We start from the raw sequence: 20781 nt of genomic DNA, 5'->3' as shown, positions 1-20781 counted from the left end.
TGCCATCTTTTGTTTCAGGTTTTATTTGATGTTTTACGTTTATGTCAATAAAATGCGTTGTGTTTAAATTTTACACCCGTCCCAGCGTACTTTTGTGTTGCGCCCAGTCATGCCCCTGATTTGGGTCGTAACAACACCTGATATTAAAATGCAGCACTTAAAGAAACACACAGCATGCCTTCGATTACTCAGCCTACTTTTGAAGGTGTTGTAAATAGAAATACTTCTTAAACCTTGTTAAAAGGCCTCTTACACACCTGATATACAAACACGGCAGCATCCATGGTTGGTGTTTTAAGTATAAAAAGGATTTGAAATTCAATGAATATATCATCTTTTACTTCATAATTTTATTGTCTTTTTATAACTGCAGCTGTGGAGGACTACCAAGAGGCCAGAGAGTTTGATGGTGACAGCAACGACATCCGAGAGGGGCTGGAACGAGCACAGAAGCTGCTCAAAATCTCTCGTAAGAGGGACTACTACAAGATCCTCGGAGTCAGCAGGTAACCAGTTCAAGGATGAAATGGAAATATCTTTCTCTTGACTGACACCCCATTTAAAGTCTTATCATTTTTATTGAAACCCACTACCATCTGACTACATGTCCTCAGGAGTGCTAACAAGCAAGAAATCATCAAGGCATACAGGAAGCTGGCACAGCAGTGGCATCCTGACAACTTCCAGTCTGAGGCTGAGAAAAAGGAGGCAGAGAAGAAGTTTATTGACATCGCTTCCGCTAAAGAAGTCCTCACTGACCCAGGTCAGGAACTCAGGCTGTGTGCTTACATAACTGATCCTTTCATGTTAGGATTTTGGGAAGTTGGATTTTTTTTTTTTTCTGAGTGACTTTAAACACATGAACAGATTCAGAACTTTATTAATTTTTTTTAAAGATATATTTATTTGTCAATTTATGGATGAAGTTCTAGCATGATTGAGATGGGCAAGCTATGCTATTTTACTAATGACATTGCAAATAGCTATTGTCAAAAGAACGAAAGGCATTGTAAATTAGTTCACCCTCCATTTCTTTTCAATACTGTGCAGCAGCTGTTTAGATTAGTAATGGTGAATAACAATACAAACCACCTTCACACAGAAATATCCCTGCTTCTATATTTTTAGCACATTTCTCTGTCATAGTTTAGCATAACGTTGGATAGAAAAATCCACTGCCTGGACCTTGAAAATATTCATTCCACTCATCACATTGGATTTGAACAAAAACAGAAGCATCAAAGTGCAAAGATGTGACTTGTGCGCCTGTCTGTGTCAACACTGATAAATCATTGTATAATCAATAAAAGTAACAAATGCAAGCTACAAAAGTAGCTTTTAAAGTGGAATCTAAGCACGTCATCGAATACCGCTAAAAAAAGCTAACATTAAACCTTAGACTCAGAGTAATCCTGTCTGCTCACCAGGCTGTTTACTATAAAGCTAAGAAATTCTTCTGAGTCGCCTTTGCTAAAATCCAATTCAAAGAGTCAAAGATCTTTTATTTGAATCAGCTTAAAAAATATGACATGCCTCACATTAATCTTTCTTTTCTGTCCTTCCTTTTCCAGAAATGAGACAGAAGTTTGATGCAGGTGAGGATCCTCTAGACCCGGAGAACCAGCAAGGAGGAGGTGGAGGACAGAGGGGCTGGCCATTTCACTTCAACCCTTTTGAGTCTGGCAGCAGCTTCCACTTCAAGTTCGAGTACAACTAGAGAGCAGGACTCAATCAACACATGAGATTTTGCCACTTTTGGACTTATTTGGGGAAGAATTAAGCTGGATTTCTGGAGAAGTCTTCCTCAGAACTTGTACATCAGCCTGGACGCCGTTTTATCGATTCCTTGAACTTGATTTTTTTTAACTGTACTTCTCACCACAATAACTGAGAACCTAACTGTGGTTCCTGTTGAATCAAGCTGTGGCTGTGGTTGAGGAAAGAAGGAAGTTTTGTCAACACACGTGCTGCTGAAGGAAATGCAAAGGCAGTGATTGAAAGCAGCAGATGTGTCCGCTCTTATTACTCATTTCATTCTTTGTGCCATTCTCCCAACCTTTACTTTTGGATGCAGTAACTCATCTGGGACGACCCACAGGAAGAACATCGGTGTGCTTTCTCATCTTGTTGTGGCTCGCAGTATTTGTTGAAGGGACCTCATGTTACCTACGTTCAGTTGATATTCTTTACCACATTTAGGTGTTTTTACTGTAGAGAATTCAGACTTTTATTTGACATCAAATGGCCCATTTTGTTGAGCTGTTTTATTTATGGTGAGACTTAAGCACTTTTACATGAAACTTGTGGGTGTAAAAATATAGAAATCCTATGGATCTTAAATCAGTATAGGTGCTTCCTGATTGTTGTTGATTTTGCTTTAAACTAAAATTGGCTTTTAGTTTTCTCACAGGTGTCGTGTGTATTTGGACAGCAGTATTGCTACATAAAATAAATTGCATAAAATCGATTGAGTCACAGGAACTTTTCTTTCTTAAAAATACAGGTACTTTTGATAATCTACATTTCCTTATATTTTTTACTTATGATCCTAAAAGAAGGACTAGTAACTAACATTACCTCATTTATTCTAAAACTATCTGAATAATTCTTCCACTACAATTTCAGCCTGACAGAACAAAGGCTACACTCACTAATCAGTTAAAGAAATTACTTCCTTATTTAGAGTGGATTCTTCCTTTAAGCTTGATAGCCAACTGGATTTTGAAATTATTTTACAACAGAAGAATCAACTTTGTGACTTATATGGATCATTTGATGGTGGGGGTCGCGCTTCCAAACCGTTACTGGAAGACCTCCACTATAGATGGGACTGTCATCACAACCTCTACTATTTATGAAAACTTGTGGATGTCCTGTGCCACAGACTCAACTGGGGTGCATAACTGCAGGGAGTTTCCTTCGCTGCTTGCTTTGAATGGTATGTTAAAAAAGTAGAAGTAAAGAAAAACTAAATTAAAAACAAAATAAACGCCATCTAGATCAAACACAATGTTTAAACAGATCTGATATGTTTTCTACTTTTAATCATTTTATCTTGAAAGAGTTGTTATGGGTCAGAGGAACCTTCTGTCGTTACACTTAAACTCTTTTTCTTTAAACATTCATTTCAAAAAGAAAAGAAAAGAAGTAAAATCTTCAAACTGGGTTCACGTGTTAAACACCTCTTTACAAACAGATGACCACAGTGTTGAACTGAGTGGCTTTTCGTGTTTATCATCCCAGGTTACATCCAGGCTTCTCGTGCTTTGATGATCATCTTGATAGTGTTGGGCACCTTTGGACTGGTGGCGGCTCTGATAGGAGTTCAGTGTTCCAAAGCAGGAGGAGAAAACTATGTTCTCAAAGGGAGGATTGCAGGCACTGCCGGGGTCCTCTTTATACTTCAAGGTAATAATTACACCAAAAAAAAAAAAAATACCTCTAAAATGTAAGATCAATCTGATAATTGTGACCTGCTGATACACTGCACTATAAATATAGTAGATAAAGGAACTTCCCAGCAGGATAATGAATGATGATCATGTTTATTGCACAAAGATGCCTGGTTTCTTTCCAGATTTTATGCTGGTGTTCAACTATCTGGCAGCTCCCCCTCTGCTTTCTCAACCATTTAAAAAACCTTTTTTTTCAATCCACAGGTGTGTGCACTATGGTGTCAGTGTCCTGGTATGCCTTCAATATTACTCAGGACTTCTTTGACCCTTTCTATCCTGGGATAAGGTAAGGTGCTGCCAGTGGAGGTGGTGTGAGATCTCTTGGGTTGGTCTTGGGTTAAGTATTGGCTGACAATAACTCTACTCCATGTTGCAGGTATGAAATAGGAGATGAGGTATCTAAGCATAGCATTTGTATGGTACACACTTAAGTCTTTACCATATGGGGTTCTCTGTCCCACAGACTGGATTGACACAAGAACATGCATTCCATGCAAATGAGCATCCTATAGGCAAACTCTATGATTGGAGGACACAGGACTGAGGAATTTTCTTTGTTTAAACCCTATATAAGACAGAACGACACATAATGTCTTTAGGTCTTCGTTCTGGCTTTGGGACCTCCAGATTTTGCTGCAGAAATCTGTTTTGATGTCTGAACTTTTGTAATAAACTTCTTTTTCTTATTCAAGTCAGCGTCCAGAGACGTTTTTGCCTGAAAGACAATTTTTCCACATCTGATCAAGATACATCAGGCTCTACATCGGATGGTGCTCTGCGATCCTTGCCATTGCCGGAGGGGCCTGCCTCACGTGCTCCTGCAAGATGGCCACGCAGGAAAAATAGTGAGTTCTCAGTGACAACTTGATCTCTTTGTGTCTAGTAACATAGTGTCCATTGTGTACAGAGTCAAAGATACCCACATGCTTGTGAAAAGTGTTATGCCAAGTCCAAAGAAGCCTTGTAAGGCTCTAGAGCTTTATATGGCTCTCTGGCAACCAGTTGTGGAAAAGTTTACCTTACCTTTGAAATGTAATCAGCCCCTATCTGACAATCACAGTCATGTTTCTTCGGTGGAAAATAAAAGGATTAAGTAGGTTTAATTATCTGTCAATGGGCACAGGTAAAAGTAACAAGGCCATCAAATGGGTGCAGACTATGTGGAGTTTCAAAGTGTCAGTGTTTGGCGCCCTCTAGTGTTCAGAGCTGAAAAGATGCTGTTGCCTTCCTGAAGCGATGACAGAAATGAATTCAACGCATGTTTGTTTTTTGTTTTGTTTTGTTTTTTGTTTTGTTTTTTGTTTGTTTGTTTTTGTTTTGTTTTATTAGTTTGTTTGTTTGTTTGTTTGTTTTTAGCCTGCTATCTTTTGTAAAATATAGATATTTTTCAGATATCAATAAACATTTTATAGTACAAGCACAAATTCATACATTTTGGGGAATTGCAACCATTTTTTATTCAAAATCTCATTCCAAGGGCTCAAAAGTGATTGGACAGTTAATCTTACTGTAAATAAAATGTTTGCTTTAAAGATTTTGTTGAAAATCATTTAGTTTTCTGTGACTCGTTTTGTGGTTGTTTTGTGTCACCTTTTAATCATGTCAATTCGTGTCATATTTTATAACCAGTATTATAGGAAAAATGTCAGATATAGTGAAAAAGATTTTGTGTATTCATGTAGCTTTTTTCATTAACTTAGATTTCTCATTTCATTGTTTGTTTATCTCTTTATTTATGCTTCTTCTGCACTTTATAGTAGTTGTTCTATAACTCTTTATGGGACAAAAGTTAGGATTTCAGACGAAGAACCTCCAGACTTATTTGGGCCCATGGGTCTGTGTCCAGTAAGCTCTCACAGTCACTTTATGGGAATAAATGACTAGCAAAGCCATCCTTGATGTTATCAGTTACACCTTTGCTTTTGTCTCTGTAACAAGTAACAAGCCTGACACGGGTGTTTAATGTTCTTGTTTTGCAGCCCTTTGCCCTTTGTCCAGTAAGCTCTCACAGTCAGTTTATGGGTTTTAAAAAAACACCCTCTACGTAGATGGGCAGCTTGTACACTTCATCAGTGAAGTACCCAGGGTTATTGGCTGTTTCGGGGCTTTGATCTTCAGACACCCTCAACTGGGCGACCCAGCCGGGGGGTGATCAGACCCGGGCTTGTGTCCAAGTAGCTTGCTACACTATGGATCCCCTCTTTTGATCCAGAACCACCTGGAAGCGCTCTCCGCTACTTCACTGATGTTCTTGGTGGCTTTCCTCTCCTGCAATCCTCTGATACCAAGGAGCCTGAGTGTGCGGTGCAAAGACTGTCCTGGAAATTCCCTACAGCCTACCTTGATTGGTGCACAGCGTGCCCTCCACCCGCTCCTTTTGCAGTTCTCAACCATCTCCTGGTACTTGGCTTTTTTACACTTGTGAGCCTCTTCAATGCGGCCTTCCTAAGGAACTGTAAGCTCCAAAAGCACAACTTGTTTGGACGAATTAGATGTTAGCACCATGTCCAGCCTGAGTGATGTTATGGCAATGTGCTCTGGAAACTTCAACTGTCTCCCCAGGTCCACCTGCAGCTGCCAGTCATGAGCCAAGGCTAGTAAGCCTGTTAAGGTCTTCAGCTGGTTTGGAGGCTTCTCTCCTGCCCAGACAAAAGTGATGTTGCACCTTGCAGGGTGCTGGTGTTTGGCTGGATTCCTGTGCTTATGTCATCCACTGCTGCCTTCAGAACCTGGTTGTGGTACCACATGTACCTCCCTTTTCCCAGGGGCTTGAGGCAGCAGCTCAAAATGTGCTCCAGGGAACCCCTTGCTTGGCATAGTAGGCATGCTGGTGTTTCTACAAGAGCTCAGCTGTGCAAATTGGATGGGCTTGGAAGGACATCGTACACCAACTGGATCAGAAATCTAAGTCTTGCTGGATCCCACTTCCACATCTCTGTCCAGGTGATCTTCCGTGCCGATGCCTGGCCTCCAATTTGTTGCAAGGTCACTGTCCTGCTGCGGCGCTCCTCCTCCACCTCTGCTCTGATCTCTTCCTCGATCAGCTGCCTCCTGTCTCTCCCCTGAGCTTTGTCCAAGCGAGGTCTTAAGTGCATCCCCAGGCCAGCTCGTCCAACTGCCAAGGAGCCTACCAGGACACTGTGCCTCAGTCTTGCCTCTGTTCGCTCGACTGCCTCATGGCCCGCCACTTAGGACCAGTCTTTACAGAAATACTTGCAGAGGAGACTCTGTTGTCTGCTGAATCTCTGTAAAGCAGCACCTCCCTGGCTCTGTTGACCTTGAACTCCTCTACTATGCTGGAAAAGGGGAGCTGAAGGTGTGTGCCCGTACAAGGCAATGCTGCTGAGGCTCTTCGGTAGGTCAAGCCATCTGTGAAGGAGCTGACTAATGCTTCTCTCAAGGCCCTCTACAGTAGATGCTAAGACTTTGTAAATCAGTCTAAGCAGGATCCCGTGCTGGTAGATCCATGCCTTGAACTTTCCAGGGAGGCCTGACTTATCACTGCTGACAACCAGAACTTCAGTTCCCTGCAAGTGGACTGAACTGCTGCTGTGTCTTTCAGTGTGCTGTCAAAAATCTTCCACAGACTTTTCACAGGCTTCTCAGTCACTGATGGGATTTGGGCTCCATCCACTTGAAAGTGGAAATTATCCAAAACTTTCCCTTTCCTCAGGACCAGGGACTGTGATTTAGATGGCTTGAAAGACTAGCCCACGTATAGATCCTTTCCAATCCACGGAGGAGCCATCGGTATCCTGCCACTGATGTTGCTGTGACTGATAGATCATCCATGAAAGCTCGGATTGGGGGTTGGCAGATGCTAGAGCTGGACAGTGGCCCTAGACATTCCACCTCAGCTGCTTTGACAAGCATGTTCATTGCTAAAGCAAACAGCACTACTGATATGGTACAGCCAGTGATGATGCCTTTCTCCAGACGGTGCCAAGCAGATGTTACTTCCCTTGAAGTGAATCTCAAGCTGAAGCTACCATAATAGTCCTGAATAAGCTCGCAGATCTTCTTGGGTACATGGTGTGCCCTCAGGGTTGTCACCACAAGCTTGTGTGGGATGGATCCATAAGCACTGGCGAGGTTGAGCCATAACACTGAGAGATCTCCTCAATTTTCCTTTGCTTCACAGATTAGTTGAGTGACCACTCCAGTGTGCTCTATACAGCCTGGTATGCCAGGAACCCCACCCTTTTGCACTGCAGTGTTGATATATAAATTCCTTAGGAGGTACTCTGTCAGCTGGTTGGCAAGAACCTTGAAAAAGATCTTGCCTTCCACGCTAAGTAGAGAGATGGTCTGGAACTGGGTGATGTTCTTTGCGTCCTCCTCCTTTAGAATCCACACACCTTCTGCATAACACCACTTCTTGGCTACCTTCCCCCTTCGCCGTCTCCAAAGCCTCTGCAGGAGTCTCGGGCACTGTTTGTACACCTTGTAAGTCACTCCACTTGGCCCTGGAGCAGCACTGGCTCGTGCTGCTCTAACCACCTCCCTGACCTCGCTGGTGACAAAGTGGATGAAGGGCTCTGGTGGTGGAACTAGCTCTCTGCAGGGGGGCAGGTCTTCCTCTCTCCATCTGTCACTTTAGCTGTTACTCAGGTGCTTGTTTATCTCTTCTTCTGAGGCCATGAGATGCCTACTGTGTTTCTGCCCAAGCAGCTGTTTAGTGTATCTGAATGGATTGGCTATGAAGGCAGCCTGTTTGCGAGCCCTCTCCCAGCCTCCCTTCCTGTGGTACTCTGCTCTCCGTAGGGAGATGAGTTTCTTCTTAAGGATACTCCAGAGCTCTGTGAGGGCTGGTCTTTCCTCTTCTGCTCTCTTGTGCTGTTTTTTTTTCAGAGATCTCAGCTCTTTCCTTATCTGGCTGATCTTAATTTCAGGTCTATTTGGTCTGGATGTTGCAGTATCTCTTGCAATGGCTTTAGGTTTTTTCCTGCCGAATTTCTCTGTGCCAGTGTTGACAATCAGGGTTCTCAGTAGTTGGATTGCTGGTCCACTCCCCCCTTTGATGCTGCTTCAAGAGCTGAATCAACATCTTCGTCAAATTGCCACCACTCTGACGCTTTGTGTGCTGCAGGCCAGAAATTCAGTCCGTATGGGGTGCTCAAAAAAAAATTTATAATAAAATACCTGTATTGTGATGTCAGCACTGATGCTGTAAATATTGTACAAAGTTACACTGCTCAGCAACATGCCTGCACACAAACAGGCTGAATGCTTTCACTGAATCTGGATTATCCACTGTTAAAATTCATTCACAGCCATTCACTCAATTTCAAATATATTCAATCATAAACTATCCGCATACACAGAGAGATTTGTAAGGTCAAACTGGGATGAATCACATATTGTTAGTGTCTTGTCTTGTACAGTTTTGTAAAATACCTGTGAAAGAGGTTAGAGGGAAAATTACATTGTTTTGCAAGTAATTTTCTTCTTTTTTTTTAATCAACTACACACAATAAAATGCTTTATGCTAAATGCTGCAGTTTGACTTTTTGTTGTTGTATCTTTGGTACAAATAATAAAAAGTTTGTGTAGTGTTGTAATGATTATAAATGTAATTGATATTGCATATTGCACTCAAATGCTGGTTTTGTTGAAGGAAGCTAAATGTGTACTTTCATAAACAACAAACACACACACTTTAAAAAGGGGGGGGGGGGGGGAATACCCTGGAAAACTCAGCAGTAACAAAGTAAAGGAGGACCTCAAAAGACAACTGAACTGAATAATCACATATGTCTTGTAAGTAGAATCTAGCCAAGAGAAAGATGTATCCCTATCATTGTCAACAAGCAACTCTCCACTATCACACCATTATTGTTTTCATCAGGGGCTTCAGCTTCTGACCCATAAAACAACAGTGGCAGAGACATGGGACCTACACCATGGCTAGTTGAAGTACATAGTATGGGGGTAGACAGCTCATTCAGCAACCCAAGAGAGAGGAGAAAATATCCAAGAGCAGAAGTTTTAAGAGTGCAGAGAATGTGCCTGAGTGTGAGGGAACGAGACCAAGCTTGAGTGCAGGAGATTTGAACCTGCAACACTAAACTTGAGAAAAGAAGCAGCGTTTTGAAAGGAAGAACGATATATTTGAGAGCAAGAAAGGACTTTATGAGTGTGAAAGCATAGTTTTGAGAGAGAGCAAAATGATATTTGAGCATAAAAACTAGAAATTTTGCTTTCAGAGCAAACAATTATGCTCTTGATTAAAGACAGGGAAATCCCCCATAGTATATCACTAATTTATATCAAGGGTATAACGACGGTACAAACAGGTCCAACAACCATAACAACTATTTTATCCATTTATGACAACTGTTTTTCCTGCTCCAAAAAGTTATGGCGATAATATGCTATTAGTAATATTTCTTAAAAGTCCATTTAATTTCTGAAGCTCATCCCCAGATCCTCCACATGGTGTCTCTCACGAGCTAGTCATTTAATATAAATGACCCAGTATTGGAATAAGTGTAAATAGTTATTTATTATACTATTATACTAGAGCCCGAATCCCCCCGCCACCGCCTCACAATCAGTTGATTAGTTGGTTGCATAAAAACTATCAACTTTCTCATTCACGGTTATGTCGGTGTTTCATTCAACACCAGAATGACTCCTCTCCGTATCTCTTTCTCACAATGGACTCGCATTGCATAACTGGCAGTAATGACAATGGCCTGTAGTGATGCTTGTGTACACTATGCCGGTTGACTGGCGCATGCTAGGACATTATGCGGAGTGCCATCAGTGTTAAAATAGTTTCTCCAATGAGAGCAGCCCACGTTTGTGGACGAACACGGATGTGCGCAATTTGGACCAACCACTGAAATATAGGCCAGAGAGGGTGGGGACGCTTTCAGCAGACAGAGAAGTTTTGTTTTTAAAGTATAAAGGCGGCCGGTGGTTTGATTTTTCCACCACAAGGTTACGAAGAACGCTCTGCCGTCAATTAATGGTCAGTCTATTTTGGTGCAAACTGAGTCCGAAGAGCTGTTTTTGTTGGGGAACCTTTCAGTGAAGCGACTCATTTCCACACGGAACACTGTCCGACTGGGACCGTAAATATACAGTCGTAGCTGCTACTGCGGTCTGTCATAGTGGAGGAAACTATGACATTTCAGTCATTTCGATGAAACACGGTAGCATTTCCGTAGCATTTCCAGTGACAGTCGAGAAAGAGCCGTGAAGTTAGCAGGTTTCGGTGTGACAGCGTGAGTTTATTCAGAGATGGAGTCGTGTCGGCGAGCAGGAGTTAGCGGGCTGCTGTGCTCCCTGTCTCTGCTCTGTGTCCTCCTGGACATCCAGCTTGACGGTAAGACCGCCTTTACATCGATAAACAAGACCTCAAAAACACCAGCACAGACGTTTGCGGTTTGTTTATCAAGTCAACCTACGACACGTTTGTCGTACTGACACTGTATATATTAACTTATATACGTTTAATTTAGTCGCGGGGCTTGAATTCTTAATCACCACGTTTTACAATACGACACGAAAATTGTTTAGCAATTAAAAATGACATTTTACTGTATCGTGAATTGTGTTGGAGAGGTAGATCTGTGTGCAGATAGAAGCCCCCTTTTAGTTTAATAACTAAATACAGATATGTGCCACATACGTATTTTTTACCAGATTAATGTAATTTGTAAAAAACAAATAAATACTTTTTACGCAAAGTATCAGATGAAAGTAATTTAATTACTGATTTTGAATCTAGGAAAAGTTACAGGCACTTAAACGAGATTGTCAGACCCAACGCTCAAAAGTCACTGTCCTGTAGATTTGAGATGTTTCCTGCTTCAACACCTGATGCAAATTGTGAGTCATTGTGCAGAGCTCATTGACAAGCTGTTGGATCTGTTTAATTTGAATCGGGTGTGTCGGAGCAGGGAAGCACCTAAAACTTGGTTATTGGTTTTTTTAAAAATTAAATATGTCAGGGGCTGTCTTGTAGATGTGTTTTCCTAAATTAAAACTTTTGCAAAATTATGCCCAAAGTTGTTAGTATAGCTTAACATACAAACAAAAGAATAAATGTGTGCAACTACTTTATTGTGATTTTCAGACTTATTTGCGATTCTAATCTCAAACAAGTTATTCAGCTTGACAGGTCCAGCTCACTCTTTGTAGTTTTGGCATGGCTGTAATATGAGAAGACATGTAAATCTTAAAAAAATAAAACCCACAGACATACACCATTTAGCTGCATCTTGTCAGTGTATTTCCAGCAGGGCTTAAGCACAGTTTTGTATTACAGGTGTCTTGGGGGCGACTCATGTCGAGATCGAGCACCACTTGGAGATGGGCCGCAAACTTTTGGCAGCTGGTCAACTGGCCGAAGCCTTGTCCCACTACCACTCTGCTGTGGGTAAGATTACCAATGCAGACACACACACATTTCTGCTCACTGTCTCCCATACTTGCTGCAAATGTAACTTTTACAGGCAAGAAAGTTGTGTCTTTAGTATTTGAATTGTGTGTGTAGTTAGAAATCTCATGTGTGACACCTTGAAATAAGCACTATTTTACCCCTCTACCAACGGCAATATTGTAAAAATTGTTTTGCTGCCTTTTTCAGAGGGAGACTCTAAGAATTACCTGACTTTCTACAAACGAGCTGCAGTGTTTCTAGCGATGGGAAAATCTAAATCTGCTCTGCCAGATCTGACCCGAGCCATCGAGCTCAAGCCAGACTTTCTCGCTGTAAGTCCAGGAACCACTCAAAAGATTCATAATCTTCATTTTTCAAATAAATCCTCATTTTATCACACCTAATTCATTTCCTGGTGTTTTCAGGCCCGATTGCAGAGAGGGAATATTCTTTTAAAGCAAGGGAACACTCAAGAAGCTAGAGAGGATTTTGAAGCTGTGGTACGTTCTATGGCAATCATATGCTCATGTTTTTTAGAATAACACATGCTGTTAAAGGAGGAATGTATGTTGTTTTTTTTTGTTTGTTTTTTTTTTTTTTCCAGCTGCAGCGCTCTCCAGACAATGAAGAAGCTAACCAGCAGCTGATGAAGACAAACGAGCTGGAGGAGCTGCAGGAGGAGGCCCATGCTGCATACCACCAAGGAGACTACAGCACCACCATTAGTGTATTGGAGAGGGCTATTGAGGTATATGTTATCATATGGTACTCATTCATTTAGGAGAAAATTTGTGTCTAAACAAACCATGGATCCAGGTTTCCCTTGCCCGGACGTGGGTCACCAGCCCATGTGGGCAATGACCGCAAGACCTGGTAGGGCGTGATTGGGAGGAACGGCTCATTGGTAGGCCACCAGCTGAATGCAGCTTTGGCGGTCGCTAAGGCAAAAACTTGGATGGGAGAAGTTTGGAGAGGCCATGAGGAATGACTTCCGTAAGGCTTCGAGGAGATTCTGGTCCACCATCCAGTGGCTCAGGAGTGGAAAGCAGTGCTCCATCAATAATGTGTTCAGTGGTGATGGGGGGCTGCTGACCTCGACTCGGGACGTTGTGAAGTGGTGGAGGGAATACTTCGAAGACCTTCTCAATCCCACCAACACGTATTCAGATGAGGCAGCAGTCTGGGCACCTTGGCATTGGCTCACCCATCTCTGGGGCTGAGGTTGCTGAGGTGGTTAAAAAGCTCCTCGGTGGCAAGGCCCCAGGGGTGGATGAGGTCCACCCAGAGTTCCTTAGGGCTCTGGATGCTGTAAGGCTGTCTTGGCTGACATGCCTCTGCAGCATCGTGTGGACATCGGGGATAATTCCACTGGACTGGCAGACTGTAGTGGTGGTCCCCGTCTTCACAAAGGGGGACCGGAGGGTGTGCTCCAACTACAGGGGATCACACTCCTCAGCCTCCCTGGTCAGGTCTGTTCAGAGGTGCTGGAGAGGAAGGTCCGTCAGTTAGTCCAACCTCAGATTGAGGAGGAGCAGTGTGGTTTTCGTCTTGGTCATAGAACAGTGGACCAGCACACCCTTTTCAGGGTCTTTGAGGGGGCATGGGAGTTCGCTGAACCAGTCTACATGTGCTTTGTGGACTTGGAGAAGTTGTTCGACCTTGTCTCCTTAGGGATTCCTGTGGGAGGTACTCCGGGAGTATGGAGTGCCAGATCCACTTGTACGAGCTGTCCGGTCCCTGTATGACCGGTGTCAGAGCTTGGTCCGCATCGCCGGCAGTAAATCAGAATCGTTTACGGTGAAGATTGGACTCCGCCAAGGCTGCCCTTTCTCTCCGATTCTCTTTATAACTTTTATGGATAGAATTTCTAGGCGTAGCCAAGGCATTGAGGGGATCCGGTTTGGTGGCCTCAGGATTGGGTCTCTGCTTTTTGCAGATGATGTGGTTCTGTTGGCTTCATCGGGCCGTGATTTTCAGCTCTCAAATGGAGAAATTTGCAGTGTGAAGCGGCTGGGATGAGAAGGAAATCTGGAATTCCCTTCTTGGGAATCTGCCCCCGTGACCCGACTCCAGATAAGCGGCAGAAAATGAATGGATGGATTTATATCTAAATTCAAGCTTGATACCAAGATGAGCCACTTTGCTTTATCTTGTTTGTGTCTAAATGTTTCCATTATTTCTCAGATCTCTCCTTGGGATCCAGAGTCACGCGAGCTCCGTGCAGAATGTTACATCCGAATGGGAGATCCGCAGAAAGCCATCCAGGATCTTACGCCAACAACAAGGCTGCGCAACGATAACCGAGCTGCTTTCCTGAAGCTCAGCTTGCTGCACTACAGCCTTGGGGAGCACCATGAGTCACTCAAGTGAGCACCACACTGACAGCAGAGACATGAAAATGTTGCGGTTTCCTTCTCAAGAGCTGTGCTCTTCTGTTTTGCCTTGCTGTTTCCATTAACTCATTTGTATCTCTGCTCCTGTGCAGCCACATCAGAGAGTGTCTAAAGCTTGACCAGGATGATAAAGAATGTTTCAGCCACTATAAGCTGGTGAAGAAGCTCAGCAAGCAGCTAGACTCAGCAGAGGAGCTGATTCAGGAGGAGAGGTTAGTATATCTGTGAGATTAGTGCACTTCCATCTTCTCAGCATGCAGATCATGACGGACACTTCAAAGTATGTGTTGAGGCTTTGCCAATTTCTTCATTTAATTGAATTACTCCCTGTGATTAGGTATCAAGATGCCATTGATAAATATGAATCGGTGATGAAGACAGACCCTAATGTCCTGTATTATACCAACCTGGCAAAAGAGAGGATCTGCTTCTGTCTTGTCAAGGTAAAAGAATGAAAAATGTCTACCTATTTAAAATGCTAACAAAACGATTGACAGTTTCTCCTAAGATATCTAATCTTTCTATAAATTTGTAGCTCAAGTTGGCTACCGAAGCAATAGATGTGTGTTCAGAAGCCCACCAAAGAGATCCTCGCAATGCCAACATTCTCAAAGACCGAGCAGAGGCCTATATTCTTAACCAGGACTATGAGAAAGGTAAGATGACAAACCAAGTAATTACAATTTAAAAGGAGTTTTATTTTTATTGCAGTCAGAATCCCTGTTTTTAAGACCCTGTTTACACCTGTTATGGGTGCCACTCATTACGGACAGCTGGGACTTGTTCTCCATGCAAATTCCTGGCTGTGGCATCCGTTCTGAGTGGCTGGAGCAACTGCACCCCAGTCTTCTCCCCGTTGATTGGTTCCACACTCGGCCAGTCAAACTGCAGCTTTGGGGAAAACCAGGAAATAAAGAGCTGCTGCAGTGTTCAGTCGTGAGGGAGAAGCGGGCTGCACAGGCTGCTTCCCCTCACCTTTAGATGAGAGACGCTGATTAGCGCAGGTGGCCTCTTCTCTTTGTGTTTGGCAGAGGCATGGTGGCATGGCTTTTCTGTGTGTTCGCTGTGCTATGGTGGTCCTTTTGGGTGCAAGAGTATTTTGTGTTTACAGTGGGGAAACCTGGCTGTTTATGTTCCTTTAGGGGACTTGGTTATAGTCTTGGTTGGTTTGGACTCACCTTCGTTATAAACACAGTTTTGGTTTAAGCTTTGCTGCACCCTTCGTTTGTGTTCTGCCATTTTGTTCTGTGTTGTTGGTTTTTAGTGTGTTGGGTTAGGTTAGGTTTTTGTTTGTGGCAGAGGTCAATTAGTTTATTGGAACTGCTGCCCTTTCTTTTGTTTTATCACCCTGAGTTTTGGACACTCCTTTGTTTTACTCGGTGGTTTTTGTGTATGGTTTTGGGTTAAACCTTTTTTTATATTTTCAGCAGTTTCACTAACCCCAACACTTGTTTGCCATCTTTTGTTCCAGGTTTTATTTGATGTTTTACGTTTATGTCAATAAAATGCGTTGTGTTTAAATTTTACACCCGTCCCAGCGTACTTTTGTGTTGCGCCCAGTCATGCCCCTGATTTGGGTCGTAACAACACCTGATATTAAAATGCAGCACTTAAAGAAACACACAGCATGCCTTCGATTACTCAGCCTACTTTTGAAGGTGTTGTAAATAGAAATACTTCTTAAACCTTGTTAAAAGGCCTCTTACACACCTGATATACAAACACGGCAGCATCCATGGTTGGTGTTTTAAGTATAAAAAGGATTTGAAATTCAATGAATATATCATCTTTTACTTCATAATTTTATTGTCTTTTTATAACTGCAGCTGTGGAGGACTACCAAGAGGCCAGAGAGTTTGATGGTGACAGCAACGACATCCGAGAGGGGCTGGAACGAGCACAGAAGCTGCTCAAAATCTCTCGTAAGAGGGACTACTACAAGATCCTCGGAGTCAGCAGGTAACCAGTTCAAGGATGAAATGGAAATATCTTTCTCTTGACTGACACCCCATTTAAAGTCTTATCATTTTTATTGAAACCCACTACCGTCTGACTACATGTCCTCAGGAGTGCTAACAAGCAAGAAATCATCAAGGCATACAGGAAGCTGGCACAGCAGTGGCATCCTGACAACTTCCAGTCTGAGGCTGAGAAAAAGGAGGCAGAGAAGAAGTTTATTGACATCGCTTCCGCTAAAGAAGTCCTCACTGACCCAGGTCAGGAACTCGGGCTGTGTGCTTACATAACTGATCCTTTCATGTTAGGATTTTGGGAAGTTGGATTTTTTTTTTTCTGAGTGACTTTAAACACATGAACAGATTCAGAACTTTATTAATTTTTTTTAAAGATATATTTATTTGTCAATTTATGGATGAAGTTCTAGCATGATTGAGATGGGCAAGCTATGCTATTTTACTAATGACATTACAAATAGCTATTGTCAAAAGAACGAAAGGCATTGTAAATTAGTTCACCCTCCATTTCTTTTCAATACTGTGCAGCAGCTGTTTAGATTAGTAATGGTGAATAACAATACAAACCACCTTCACACAGAAATATCCCTGCTTCTATATTTTTAGCACATTTCTCTGTCATAGTTTAGCATAACGTTGGATAGAAAAATCCACTGCCTGGACCTTGAAAATATTCATTCCACTCATCACATTGGATTTGAACAAAAACAGAAGCATCAAAGTGCAAAGATGTGACTTGTGCGCCTGTCTGTGTCAACACTGATAAATCATTGTATAATCAATAAAAGTAACAAATGCAAGCTACAAAAGTAGCTTTTAAAGTGGAATCTAAGCACGTCATCGAATACCGCTAAAAAAAGCTAACATTAAACCTTAGACTCAGAGTAATCCTGTCTGCTCACCAGGCTGTTTACTATAAAGCTAAGAAATTCTTCTGAGTCGCCTTTGCTAAAATCCAATTCAAAGAGTCAAAGATCTTTTATTTGAATCAGCTTAAAAAATATGACATGCCTCACATTAATCTTTCTTTTCTGTCCTTCCTTCCTATCGATTTTCCAGAAATGAGACAGAAGTTTGATGCAGGTGAGGATCCTCTAGACCCGGAGAACCAGCAAGGAGGAGGTGGAGGACAGAGGGGCTGGCCATTTCACTTCAACCCTTTTGAGTCTGGCAGCAGCTTCCACTTCAAGTTCGAGTACAACTAGAGAGCAGGACTCAATCAACACATGAGATTTTGCCACTTTTGGACTTATTTGGGGAAGAATTAAGCTGGATTTCTGGAGAAGTCTTCCTCAGAACTTGTACATCAGCCTGGACGCCGTTTTATCGATTCCTTGAACTTGATTTTTTTTAACTGTACTTCTCACCACAATAACTGAGAACCTAACTGTGGTTCCTGTTGAATCAAGCTGTGGCTGTGGTTGAGGAAAGAAGGAAGTTTTGTCAACACACGTGCTGCTGAAGGAAATGCAAAGGCAGTGATTGAAAGCAGCAGATGTGTCCGCTCTTATTACTCATTTCATTCTTTGTGCCATTCTCCCAACCTTTACTTTTGGATGCAGTAACTCATCTGGGACGACCCACAGGAAGAACATCGGTGTGCTTTCTCATCTTGTTGTGGCTCGCAGTATTTGTTGAAGGGACCTCATGTTACCTACGTTCAGTTGATATTCTTTACCACATTTAGGTGTTTTTACTGTAGAGAATTCAGACTTTTATTTGACATCAAACGGCCCATTTTGTTGAGCTGTTTTATTTATGGTGAGACTTAAGCACTTTTACATGAAACTTGTGGGTGTAAAAGTATAGAAATCCTATGGATCTTAAATCAGTATAGGTGCTTCCTGATTGTTGTTGATTTTGCTTTTAAACTAAAATTGGTTTTTAGTTTTCTCACAGGTGTCGTGTGTATTTGGGTGGAAACGTATCCAACTACATTTTATGATTCGGTTATAATGTACAAAAAGAAAATAGGCCGAAAACAGTTTCTTGGATAAAAGCATAGCAAGTGATGATTAAATCAAACATCATGCTTGTATTTCTTTGCCTTTTTGCTCATTTCTGTGAACATCTTGAAGACTTGCACTTCTGGTCTTCTGTTTAAAAAAAACTCCGCTTCTCCCCTCCTGAAATGTTACTGCAGAGTCTTTGCGAATACTGTCATCAGCAGTTATATGAGAACCTCATTTATAAATAGAAAAAGTGCACATGTCCAACATTGAGCTGAGCTGGAGATTAAATTTCTGTGGTACACTGAATGCACTTCCTAAGCAGGATGTTTGGATAATATTTATCTAAGGAGGGACTGCTGCATAAAGCTAAACCTAAACTGTTACAGGTGCAGTTTGTAAATGAGGCTCAAATGATGCAGCTGTGAAGACACATGGCACAAGAAGCTTTTTTTTCATTTTTTGTTGCACAAACTAAGTTATTTTGTAAAGAACAGATTGAGGACACTGACTGTAACTGCTTCTATGCTTGTTGTGAACAAAATGTGACAGTCTTTGTATTTAAATCTGACAGCAACAGATTTCTTTTTAGGGTTTCTGTTAGCGTCAGTTTTTCTCTTGCCAAACTGAACTTGGCTGACATGCTTGAGTGCATTAAAATATAGAAACAATCCAGTCTGTATTTCTTCCTCCTCGAACAATTATATGTGGTTAGCTTTGAGGATGATGCCTAATCCACCTAAATCTCATGAAACCTGGTGTACAGGTGGAGTGCTGGGAAAGGGAACATAAAAATCTAATGTGCATCACCTTAAAAATGGCAACACAGAGCTTTGGACCTGAAAATATTAGCTGCACTTGTCTTAGTTCCTTCATGTTCTGTTGAACATTTTGATGCAACGCTGCAGAAACACCTTCAAATAGAGCTTTATTTCAAAACACTAATATGCTTAGACACTCACACATCCACAAAACTTGCACACAACTCCTCATGCATATACACACACAGACCGAGTCCACACTGATAGCAAATACTCTTCCTTCAGTCATGGGGGGTATGGCTAAATCCAGAGCACTGACAGAAGCTCTGTATCCATAGCAGCTGAAGAGAAATCCTCTCAACATGTCCAGTTTTCTCTGGGCTCAACCACAGCCTGACATCCAACTCAACAGGAGTCAGTCACATGAAGGTCGAGTGCTGTCCAAAGAAAAAGGGCTTTGTCAGTGGTTGACTCCAAAACCCTGTTCGTCTTCAAGACTGTCAGCCTCCACCTCGATGGACACCACGTGGTGACCTGGGATCATGGCCAGGCCCAGGACTCTGGGTTCGCCCTGGGAGAAGGTCTCTGAGGACAGATGAAAACAGTTCATCCTGGGTTTTATTTTGTCCTGGTATAGAAAATGGATGGAGGAACTGATTTGTCCCACATTGCTGTTTGTTCCCTGAGAAAAACTATTTGTACATACAGTCATTCAAGCCTGCCCACTTTATTTACACCCTCCTTTCATCTCCCATGTTGGTCTCTCCCACCAGAGATGTGAGCAGATGAGGTGATGATACAGGCATTTAACCAAACAAGATATCCTTCAATTTAATAATCTAGGCTTTTTTTGTTGTTGTTGCAGCCTGCTGCCATAGTTTACCACTTATGTCATATGACCATTTAAGGCATTTGCTTTAAGCTCAATATACCATGTAGGGTCATGCTCCCTTGAGACTATGCTGATGTAAAAAAAAAAAGAGTTCCCCTCCTACCTGTGGATTTGAGGAATTCCTGAGCTGAGCCGAGGATGACATTACAGTCCCGGTCTGTGCAGAGGAAGAGCCCCACCAAAGTCCGCCCGTCTGTCATGCGGATCCTCATGTTCTTGTTCAGCAACCCCTCCAGCTTCTGCCTCGCTTGGTAGGATGATGACACTTCAGTCTTCTCCTGGGTGAGGAAACAACGCAAAGTGACCAAAATGACACAGATCTTGAGTATAAAATTATGAATCCACTACAAGGTAAAATGATTAACAAGAGCATAATTTTAAAACGTATAGATTCTTATTGATCGTACACGAATTCCTATGAAGTTGCTGCTTTTATTTGCTTTCCTTGGGTGTTAACATTATACAAGCTAACATTTTTGCTGATGAACAGAACCACACTGAACAGGAAAACATTGGCTTGACTCGAAAAATGTAGGTTTTAGTTACAGATCCAATCAGACATCTGAGTTTCTTTGAGTTTATTGTTGGAAACTTATTAAATCTTTGAACTCGTTCAGGAACTATACAATACATTTTCCCAGACAAATGTGGCAACGTTGCAGTTTGAAAGAATGACAGATTGCATTCAAGCTAACTCGTTAGCCGCCGGCTAACGTTTATCCACATTGAAGACTTGAAATAGTTTAATGTTTACCGAAAGCGATTATTCGCTGAATTTTGACACTCGAAGTGCCACAAATAATTATGTTGATACTAAAATAAAATAAAAAATAATAATAAAAAATATTACATTCGAAATACGTACATGACTCGAAGGACCATTTTCTTCAATCATTGTGGCCATAACCTCCCCCTCCTCTTCCTCTTAAGTTGCACACGGAACAATTTTACTGACGGACCAGCTAA

At 42.1% G+C, this 20781-nt stretch overlaps 4 protein-coding genes across 4 annotated transcripts in view; 3 read left to right on the top strand and 1 right to left on the bottom strand.

Moving 5' to 3' along the window:
* The window catches only part of LOC121639274 (dnaJ homolog subfamily C member 3-like), a 26595-nt gene extending 7966 nt beyond the window's left edge, over nucleotides 1-18629 (top strand). The window contains exons 7-10 of the mRNA XM_041984433.1: nucleotides 374-506; nucleotides 615-763; nucleotides 1572-2410; nucleotides 18113-18629. Coding sequence (XP_041840367.1) covers nucleotides 374-506; nucleotides 615-763; nucleotides 1572-1717 — 428 coding nt within the window. The 3' untranslated portion in view covers nucleotides 1718-2410; nucleotides 18113-18629. The remainder of the gene's footprint in view (nucleotides 1-373; nucleotides 507-614; nucleotides 764-1571; nucleotides 2411-18112) is intronic.
* LOC121639272 (claudin-15-like) lies at nucleotides 2764-6521 on the top strand. The gene is made up of 5 exons (XM_041984432.1): nucleotides 2764-2938; nucleotides 3244-3408; nucleotides 3660-3741; nucleotides 3832-3850; nucleotides 6399-6521. Exons 1-5 carry the CDS (start codon nucleotides 2764-2766, stop codon nucleotides 6519-6521), a joined length of 564 nt encoding a protein of 187 aa, XP_041840366.1.
* dnajc3b (DnaJ (Hsp40) homolog, subfamily C, member 3b) lies at nucleotides 10331-18629 on the top strand. Its single transcript, XM_041984774.1, has 12 exons — nucleotides 10331-10788; nucleotides 11734-11844; nucleotides 12055-12179; nucleotides 12273-12347; nucleotides 12452-12595; nucleotides 14032-14213; nucleotides 14333-14452; nucleotides 14578-14683; nucleotides 14776-14896; nucleotides 16067-16199; nucleotides 16308-16456; nucleotides 17273-18629. Exons 1-12 carry the CDS (start codon nucleotides 10704-10706, stop codon nucleotides 17416-17418), a joined length of 1497 nt encoding a protein of 498 aa, XP_041840708.1. The 5' UTR covers nucleotides 10331-10703; the 3' UTR covers nucleotides 17419-18629.
* Nucleotides 18628-20781, bottom strand: naa38 (N-alpha-acetyltransferase 38, NatC auxiliary subunit). Its single transcript, XM_041984776.1, has 3 exons — nucleotides 20681-20781; nucleotides 19919-20093; nucleotides 18628-19508 (listed from the first exon to the last, which is right to left on the bottom strand). The coding sequence occupies exons 1-3, from the start codon at nucleotides 20717-20719 to the stop codon at nucleotides 19384-19386; spliced, it is 339 nt and encodes a 112-aa protein (XP_041840710.1). The 5' UTR covers nucleotides 20720-20781; the 3' UTR covers nucleotides 18628-19383.

Source organism: Melanotaenia boesemani, chromosome 5 (genome assembly GCF_017639745.1).
Source record: "Melanotaenia boesemani isolate fMelBoe1 chromosome 5, fMelBoe1.pri, whole genome shotgun sequence".
Taxonomy (NCBI): Eukaryota; Metazoa; Chordata; class Actinopteri; order Atheriniformes; family Melanotaeniidae; genus Melanotaenia; species Melanotaenia boesemani.
Note: the sequence above shows the minus strand (reverse complement) of the source record. Positions and strands in the feature narration are given on the sequence as shown.